Source organism: Dicentrarchus labrax, unplaced genomic scaffold (genome assembly GCF_905237075.1).
Source record: "Dicentrarchus labrax unplaced genomic scaffold, dlabrax2021, whole genome shotgun sequence".
NCBI classification, from domain to species: domain Eukaryota; kingdom Metazoa; phylum Chordata; class Actinopteri; family Moronidae; genus Dicentrarchus; species Dicentrarchus labrax.
Genome location: NW_026136711.1, coordinates 43,099 through 52,500, shown reverse-complemented (window position 1 = coordinate 52,500; position 9,402 = coordinate 43,099). Strand labels below are relative to the sequence as shown.

The following is a 9,402-nucleotide window of genomic DNA, read 5'->3' as shown; positions in this document are numbered from 1 at the left end:
CAATATCAGATATATATCGTATAGAAGTCCGGAATCTTTTCATTCACAAATCTTCTGTCAGAAGCTCGTTTGCTGATAACATTAAGTAGAATTTGTATTTGGGTAGTAAAACCAGCATTTTTAAAATATCCAAGCACCCTGTATCATAGCTACATGTGTGACGTTTTTAACAAATCAATACGTTTGGAAATCGGTCCAAAATTCAGTGAATAATTCTACTTTGAGGTTGAGGAGTTCCTCTGTCCTTCGTAGGTTGATTCACCGCTGCCTCTGCTAGCCCTGTTCAAAGATGGCCGCCCTGTAGGCACGCCGCTCCACAGTCGATGCGGCGTCTATGTATATATGTCTATGAACGTGACGCTGTCGATCATGAGTTCCTTATGAATGTCTTTATGTGTCTAATGTCCAGACTTTGGACAACAAAGTTTTGGAGTTTGAATACCTGGGTAGTTTGGTTGAGGGGAACATCAGTCTCAGTTTGCTGTGCAGCTCCTGAAACTCCTCAAACGTCCTCTGGACCAGCAGCGCCTCCTGCTGGCCGTCACGCTCCACCTTCACCACAAAGGCCTGAAACACACACAGGAGAACTTTATCTCAGCAGCAGGGAAACTAAAGGAAACTGTTTATAAAGTTTAGATTATACTGTATAAGTTAATTTAACTCAAAACATTATTTTAACTAATTAAAATTTTAAGTAAAACCAAATCAATTTGGTAGTTAAAAACGTCCTTTAGTAATTTTAAGTGATACAGTGAAAGACAAAAAAACTTAAAATACTTAATCAGGAATCATTTTTAACTTACAGAATTGAGTTTGTGTAAAATGTTCCATGTGAACAGTTCAACATCTGAAATAACTGATCCCATTACAGTTAATGATCGTCTTCACTTCCCCAAAGAGTAAAGACACTTTGCCACAGACTGTCTATTATATATTATTGATACATTATTGATATCAAATATGTAGTAACAGTAAAGGTTGCTGCCCCCTGGCACAGAGAATCTATGCTCCTAATAGATAATATCAATACAGTATTATTATTTTATGGTATTAAACTGACCTCAGAACACAATGTGCTTGTGATCTCTTCCTGTTATTATTTCAGTACAGAAACAAACTGTGAGTGTTACAGGGTTAAATAAAGGTTGAAATTCAAGACGAACAACTGCTGTTTTAGAATGTAAAGCTTCGTCTTTCAGTCTGAACGTCAGAAAAATGTCCCTAAAAGTTTGGGGGTGTTTAGGAGTGTCTGGGAGTGATTGTGATTGTTTGGGAATGTTTGGAGGTTTTTCTGGAGTGTTTGTGACTGTTTGGGAATGTTTGTGACTGTTTGGGAATGTTTGTGAGTGTTTGTGAGTGTTTGTGAGTGTTTGTGAGTGTTTGGGAATGTTTGTGAGTGTTTGTGAGTGTTTGGGAGTGTTTGGGAGTGTTTGTGAGTGTTTGTGAGTGTTTGTTACTGTTTGAGAATGTTTGGGAATGTTTGGGAGTGTTTGGGAATGTTTGGGAGTGTTTGGGAGTGTTTGGGAATGTTTGTGAGTGTTTGGGAGTGTTTGTGAGTGTTTGTGAGTGTTTGTGAGTGTTTGTTACTGTTTGAGAATGTTTGGGAGTGTTTGGGAGTGTTTGGGAATGTTTGGGAGTGTTTGGGAGTGTTTGGGAATGTTTGTGAGTGTTTGGGAGTGTTTGGGAGTGTTTGTTACTGTTTGGGAATGTTTGGGAGTGTTTGGGAGTGTTTGTTACTGTTTGAGAATGTTTGGGAATGTTTGGGAATGTTTGGGAGTGTTTGGGAGTGTTTGTGACTGTTTGGGAGTGTTTGTGAGTGTTTGTGAGTGTTTGTGAGTGTTTGTGAGTGTTTGAGAATGTTTGGGAATGTTTGGGAGTGTTTGGGAATGTTTGGGAGTGTTTGGGAGTGTTTGTTACTGTTTGGGAATGTTTGGGAGTGTTTGGGAGTGTTTGTTACTGTTTGAGAATGTTTGGGAATGTTTGTGAGTGTTTGTGAGTGTTTGGGAGTGTTTGGGAATGTTTGTGAGTGTTTGTGAGTGTTTGTGAGTGTTTGGGAGTGTTTGGGAATGTTTGTGAGTGTTTGTGAGTGTTTGTGAGTGTTTGGGAATGTTTGTGAGTGTTTGTGAGTGTTTGTGAGTGTTTGGGAATGTTTGTGAGTGTTTGTGAGTGTTTGTGAGTGTTTGTGAGTGTTTGTGAGTGTTTGGGAGTGTTTGGGAATGTTTGTGAGTGTTTGGGAGTGTTTGTGAGTGTTTGGGAATGTTTGGGAATGTTTGGGAGTGTTTGGGAGTGTTTGGGAGTGTTTGGGAGTGTTTGGGAATGTTTGGGAGTGTTTGGGAGTGTTTGGGAGTGTTTGTTACTGTTTGGGAATGTTTGGGAATGTTTGGGAGTGTTTGGGAGTGTTTGGGAGTGTTTGGGAGTGTTTGTGAGTGTTTGGGAGTGTTTGTTACTGTTTGGGAATGTTTGGGAATGTTTGGGAATGTTTGGGAGTGTTTGGGAATGTTTGGGAGTGTTTGGGAGTGTTTGGGAGTGTTTGTTACTGTTTGAGAATGTTTGGGAGTGTTTGGGAGTGTTTGGGAGTGTTTGGGAATGTTTGGGAGTGTTTGGGAGTGTTTGTGAGTGTTTGTTACTGTTTGGGAATGTTTGGGAATGTTTGGGAGTGTTTGGGAGTGTTTGTGAGTGTTTGTGAGTGTTTGGGAATGTTTGTGAGTGTTTGTGAGTGTTGGTGAGTGTTTGTTACTGTTTGAGAATGTTTGGGAATGTTTGGGAATGTTTGGGAGTGTTTGGGAATGTTTGGGAGTGTTTGGGAGTGTTTGGGAGTGTTTGTTACTGTTTGAGAATGTTTGGGAGTGTTTGGGAGTGTTTGGGAGTGTTTGGGAGTGTTTGGCAGAGTCGGACTCACGTATCCTTTGCTGCCTGTTCGGATGTGTCTGCAGATGTAGAGGTTCCTGATGAGCCCGTCGCTCTTTGCCGTGTGAACTCTGGGAGCAAACGAAAGTGTGGGCCGATCCTCTGACGAGGCGAACTTCATCTGAGCCAGATTGTGGATGAAGAAGTTGAGTTTGGTGGCGACACTGCCAAGACTGGACTCGATCAACCTGCTCAGTTGAGAGGTCAGATAGGAGGTCAGATAGGAGGTTGGTTGTTTTTGATATTTAATTATCCCAACACTGATTATTTAATTACAGGAAACAGGTTGGAAGGCTGCTAACTTTAGCTTGAAATTATGTTAGCAGTGGCTAACTTGCTAATCTAGGCTAAGTGGCTAACTTTAAGTGAACAGAAATGTTTTGTTTTAGATGAAATGTGGTAACTTTCCTGTTTCACCTGAGGAAGAACAGATTCTGTCATCTGTATCCTCACACAGGTAACAACCCTCTGTACCTGTACCTGTATCTGTACCTGTACCTGTATCTGTACCTGTATCTATATCTGTACCTGTACCTGTACCTGTATCTGTACCTGTATCTGTACCTGTACCTGTATCTGTACCTGTATCTGTACCAGTACCTGTACCTGTACCTGTATCTGTATCTGCATCTGTACCTGTACCTGAACCTGTGTCTGTACCTGTGTGTGTGCGTACCTGGTGAAGTACATGGTGGCGTCGGCCTCGGACTCATGAGGTCTCAGCGCGTCATAGACGTACTTCAGGTCCTCCAGGTCAGAGAGTTCCGGGATCCCACAGGACAACATCTGCACACACACAGAGGTTGTTCTGTTACTCGTGCAGCAGTACATTGTGGGATTGCTGGCAGACTGTGTGCAGTGTGTGTCGTACCCACCAGGCCCAGCAGGTTGAGGAACAGGTGTGTGTGTTTCCTGATCAGGTTGTACGCCTCGCAGCACAGATCCACAAAGTCGTGGAAGCGACTGGACGGTTTGTCTCCTCCGTTGATGACGTATGCCATGTCGGAGGTAAACACAAAGGGGGCGCGGTCCCTGCACACGTCACATGACCCAAAGAACATGCAGGTTACAACACACCTGCAGCTGGTCCTAGATTATATTCAATTTCACTGTTTACATTACCTGCACTGTCTGAACAGGTGTGTTCACCATAGACTCCGCCTACTGTACACCTGTTACACTGGAACGCTGCTGTTAACTCTGCAACTACCTGTCACTGTCTGAACAGGTTCATTCATCGTAAACAGGAATATCATAACGTGACTCACCGTTTGATATTACCGAACATCTGCGCGTGTCCCAGGAACTTCCCGAAGTCGATGTGGAACATGTGACCACTGGTCTTCAGCATGATGTTGTCATTGTGGCGGTCACAGATTCCCAGGATGTAGGTCGCCACACAGCAGCCGGCACATGAGTAGATGAAGTTCTCCACCGCCTGAACACAGTGAGACCGTTCACAGTTGAGCGACAAAAACCTGACGGCTCTGTACTGTGTGTGCAGGTGTGTGCAGGTGTTCGTGCAGGTGTGTACAGATGTGTACAGGTGTGCGTACCTTGTCGTACTGCTCGTCAGTAGGGTTGTGTTTCTGCAACCAGTCAGCCAGTGGTCGGTCTTTAAAGGACCCAGTGACTCCATGTTCAACCTGGATCTTCCTCAGAGTGTCAGCGTGAGGAATCATCTCCACCATACCTGAGAACAGTAACAACACACCTGTCAGTCACAGTTTGTTTTATTTCTTTTTATTTTGTTCTATTTGCCAGCTCTGTGACTGTCCTCACCTCGTCCTCTGCCGGTGGAGAAACATTTGAAGATGACCATTCTCATGTCCAGACCCTCCTGGATCCAGATCTTGTTCATGATCCGGATCACCTGTAGAGTCAGCATATCCTGCCGCAGGTCGTCTCCTGACTGGACAGAGACATCAACCGGGGTGCGGGTGAGAACAGGTGAGAACGGATGAGAACAGGTGAGAATAGGTGAGAACGGATGAGAACAGGTGAGAGCGGGTGAGAACAGGTGAGAACAGATGAGAACGGGTGAGAACGGGTGAGACCACGTGAGAACGGATGAGAACAGGTGAGAACGGATGAGAACAGGTGAGAACGGATGAGAACAGGTGAGAACAGGTGAGAACGGATGAGAACAGGTGAGAGCGGGTGAGAACAGGTGAGAACAGATGAGAACGGGTGAGAACGGGTGAGACCACGTGAGAACGGGTGAGAACGGGTGAGAACGGGTGAAACCACGTGAGAACAGGTGAGAACAGGTGAGAACTGATGAGAACGGGTGAGAACAGCAGAGAACGGGTGAGACCGGGTGAGACCGGGTGAGAACAGGTGAGAACAGGTGAGAACGGGTGAGAACGGGTGAGACCACGTGAGAACAGGTGAGAACAGGTGAGAACAGGTGAGAACGGATGAGAACGGGTGAGAACGGGTGAGACCACGTGAGAACAGGTGAGAACAGGTGAGAACGGGTGAGACCACTTGAGTACGGGTGAGACCACGTGAGAACAGGTGAGAACGGGTGAGAACAGGCGAGAACGGATGAGAATGGGTGAGAACGGGTGAGACCATGTGAGAACAGGTGAGAACGGGTGAGAACGGGTGAGAACGGGTGAGAACGTGTCAGAACAGGCAAGAACGGATGAGAATGGGTGAGAACGGGTGAGACCATGTGAGAACAGGTGAGAACAGGTGAGACCACGTGAGAACAGGTGAGAACGGGTGAGACCACATGAGAACGGGTGAGACCACGTGAGAACAGGTGAGAACGGGTGAGACCACGTTAGAACGGGTGAGACCACGTGAGAACAGGTGAGAACGGATGAGAATGGGTGAGACCACGTGAGAACAGGTGAAGTGGATGAGAACAAGTGAGAACAGGTGAGAACGGGTGAGAACAGGTGAGAACGGGTGAGAACGGATGAAAATGGGTGAGAACAGGTGAGAACGGGTGAGACCACGTGAGAACAGGTGAGAACGGGTGAGACCACGTGAGAACAGGTGAGAATGGGTGAGACCACGTGAGAACGGGTGAGAATGGGTGAGACCACGTGAGAACGGGTGAGAACAGGTGAGAATGGGTGAGAACGGATGAGAACGGGTGAGACCACGTGAGAACAGGTGAGAACGGATGAGAACAAGTGAGAACAGGTGAGAACGGGTGAGACCACGTTAGAACAGGTGAGAACGGGTGAGAACAGGTGAGAATGGGTGAGAACGGATGAAAATGGGTGAGAACGGGTGAGAACGGGTGAGAACGGGTGAGACCACGTGAGAACAGGTGAGAACGGGTGAGAACAGGTGAGACCACGTGAGACCACGTGAGAACAGGTGAGAACGGGTGAGACCACGTGAGAACAGGTGAGAACAGGTGAGAACGGGTGAGAACAGGTGAGAACGGGTGAGAACGGGTGAGAACGGGTGAGAACGGGTGAGACCACGTGAGAACAGGTGAGAACGGGTGAGAACGGGTGAGAACGGGTGAGATGTTTTACCTTGAAGATGACATTGATGTTGTCTCCCAGAGGGTCGAGGTTTTGGAAGGACAGTTTGAGAGGAACAGCGTTGGAGTTGAAGAAGGAACACGACTATAAGAGACAGAAGAAGAGATGTTTACACCTGTACACCCACCTGTATACGTGTCGGTGAACAGGTGTACATTGAAGGACCACTTACTCTGATGTCCTCTGTGGCAGTGAGGACTCACTGGACACTAATGGCTTCACATTAAAGTGTGTAACAACAGGAAGACAGTGCTGATATACAACCTGTATATACCACATCACAATGCTAACATGCTCATGCAGGTGTAATGTTAACCATCGTTGTTTACTGTGTTAGCATACTAACTTATCTAATTAGCCAAAGACAAAGTGCAGCTAAGGCTGATGGGAATGTCATTAATTTGCTCATTATTGGTCCAAATGTTGACCTGTTGATGGCGCTAGAGGAAGACTGTGAGGACTAATGTTAGCATCCACAGAGCTACGATGCTAACATGTTTCAGTACCTGGATGTTGATTCCTGTGACCAGCAGCGCCGGGTTGAGAGGAAGTCTACAGCTGCTGTTCACTGAGAAGAACTGCTTCATCTCCTCCAGACCGTCCCTGAGGACACACTGCCATACACAATACCAACAATAACAACAACAACAACAACAACAATAATAATAAATATGACATCAGGTGCTGCCCCCTGCTGGACTGTTACTGTATCGAAGCTCACAACAAAAATCAACATTTAATCATAAACATATGAATTATACTTTACATTTCAGTTTGTTCTGTCACTTTTACTTTTGGACAAAACAAACGTTTTAACCCTAACCCTTTTTTGATATTTCAGAGACCAAATTATTAACCAATCAATAAAACAATTTATAATCTGCTTGTTTACCGGCTGTAATTAAAGAAAATATTTACTGTTAATTTAATAGATTAAACTGTTATATTCAAGTTTAATACAGTTAATAATTCCAAAATTATGTAAAATTAGTGACATTAACAGTAAAAAAGTATTAGTTGTGTAACTTTAATGTATTAGTTAGTGAACTGACAGATATGTTGTATAATGATGGAAGTTGAATAAATGTTGTTTATCAGTGTATAAGGTAAACTGTCCAAATACAGTTGTTATCAGTGTAAACAGCAATAATTACTGTAATCTCACAGATAATGACTTTTATTACACTTCTATAACTTTTAACATTCACATTAAAATAATAACAATCCAATAATAACAGCACTCTGCTGTAGATGTAAGTCTGATTATTGTATTATAGCAGAGTTCACCTGGATTTATAGATCATTGTTTACACTGTAAATATCTTTAATTAAACAATATAAAGATTTTATGTTAAAATTAAAGCAAAAACTGTATTTTAATTATAGAATATTACATATCAATATCAATAATCAATAATCGTATTACCTGTCTGTTGGACGGCGTGGAGTCTCGGACTTTGTGCGCCACCGTGGCGAGGACGGAGACGAGCCAGCACTGGCGGTCGAACTCTTCCCGGAGACCTCGGCCAACGCAGCAAAGCAGAGCAGCCAGCAGGTGCTGATAGCGAGCGCTGAACTGACTGTCCTGCAGGTTGTCCTTCAGCAGCCTGGGAGCCAATCAGAGTATTGATCAGTGATTAACCCATAAACACCGCCTATATACAGTCAGTGCGAGCGTGAGATCAGCTGACCAGAAGAGGTAGTGAGCGATGCGAATGTCCCCGATGGCTCTCCGTAGGAGGAATCGAACCAGCGAACTATCCAGGTAACACTCGTACTTCACAGCCTGAGACACAAACACGCAGACGGGAGATCAGGAGTATTGATCCATTGTTCAATATATAATAAAATAAGACTGTGTGACTCACTATAATCTCACACATGGTAGATTCAAAGCTACTGGAAGGCTTTTAATGTGAAAAGTCCGTGCAGAAAGTGTAGAGATTCATTGAAACAGGAAGTTTCAGCCTGGTTGTTGAGTTGGCAAAATAAAAGCCACTTCTCTCTGGAGTTTACAAAATAAAAGCCTGGTTCTCCCTGCAGTTCAGAAAATAAAAGCCCATCCGTTACCTGGACGAGCTGAGGCAGGAAGTCCAGCAGCTCTGGATCTGAGATGGAGTCCATCCACTGAACCGCCGTCCTCCTCAGCTCCTGGTCCGGGAACCTGAAACACACATGTGAGGATGTCACTCAGGTGTCACAGCCTCAGACGGACAGGTGAGCTTGGTGAGCCGGGACGTACGAGGCGTGGAGAAGTCCCAGGGCGTCCAGGTGACCCAGGCAGGCCCACTGCCTCAGCAGGGCGTAGATGTCGGGCAGGCAGGCCCACTGCCAGCAGGGGGCGCTGGCCAGAACCAGAGGCAGAGCCGCACTCTCCGCCTGACAGAAAGCTTTCTTCTCCCACAGCAGACGCTTGTCCTCCACCGTCAGCCTGCTCACAGTGAAGGTCAGGGATCAATATCTGATCCAACCAATTCTATTGATCAGAATACACTGTATCTTTAAGGATGATATTGATCAGTATACACTGTATCTTTATGGATGATATTGATCAGTATACACTGTATCTGTATGGATGATATTGATCAGTATACACTGTATCTGTATGGATTATTGATCAGAATACACTGTATCTTTATGGATGATATTGATCAGTATACACTGTATCTTTATGGATGATATTGATCAGTATACACTGTATCTTTATGGATCATTGATCAGTATACACTGTATCTTTATGGATGATATTGATCAGTATACACTGTATCTTTATGGATGATATTGATCAGTATACACTGTATCTTTATGGATGATATTGATCAGTATACACTGTATCTTTATGGATGATATTGATCAGTATACACTGTATCTTTATGGATGATATTGATCAGTATACACTGTATCTTTATGGATGATATTGATCCTGTATTGACAGTCAGACTGTGGACATATGACGGCCTTTAGCTCGTGTTTCTAGAGTTAC

General features: G+C 44.5%; 1 protein-coding gene and 1 long non-coding RNA gene across 4 annotated transcripts in view; one reads left to right on the top strand and one right to left on the bottom strand.

Annotated features, from left to right (window-relative positions):
• pik3c2b (phosphatidylinositol-4-phosphate 3-kinase, catalytic subunit type 2 beta) overlaps positions 1–9,402 on the bottom strand; it is a 34,648-nt gene that overhangs the window by 6,168 nt on the left and 19,078 nt on the right. Inside the window, exons 16-28 of the mRNA XM_051413991.1 lie at positions 8,662–8,850; positions 8,490–8,583; positions 8,111–8,205; positions 7,846–8,026; positions 6,926–7,033; positions 6,411–6,503; positions 4,690–4,819; positions 4,464–4,600; positions 4,176–4,345; positions 3,783–3,939; positions 3,584–3,693; positions 2,900–3,095; positions 443–567 (exon numbers count right to left, since the gene is read on the bottom strand). Of these exons, the coding sequence (XP_051269951.1) occupies positions 443–567; positions 2,900–3,095; positions 3,584–3,693; positions 3,783–3,939; positions 4,176–4,345; positions 4,464–4,600; positions 4,690–4,819; positions 6,411–6,503; positions 6,926–7,033; positions 7,846–8,026; positions 8,111–8,205; positions 8,490–8,583; positions 8,662–8,850 (1,785 nt within the window). The remainder of the gene's footprint in view (positions 1–442; positions 568–2,899; positions 3,096–3,583; positions 3,694–3,782; positions 3,940–4,175; positions 4,346–4,463; positions 4,601–4,689; positions 4,820–6,410; positions 6,504–6,925; positions 7,034–7,845; positions 8,027–8,110; positions 8,206–8,489; positions 8,584–8,661; positions 8,851–9,402) is intronic.
• LOC127371277 (uncharacterized) lies at positions 4,851–6,164 on the top strand. 3 transcript variants are annotated; one of them, XR_007886384.1, is made up of 3 exons: positions 4,851–4,987; positions 5,028–5,796; positions 6,067–6,164. It is a non-coding gene; the product is annotated as an uncharacterized LOC127371277 (long non-coding RNA). The 3 variants fall into 3 exon arrangements; XR_007886385.1 differs by having other exon boundaries at positions 4,851–5,117; positions 5,318–5,796; XR_007886383.1 differs by having other exon boundaries at positions 4,851–5,367; positions 5,498–5,796.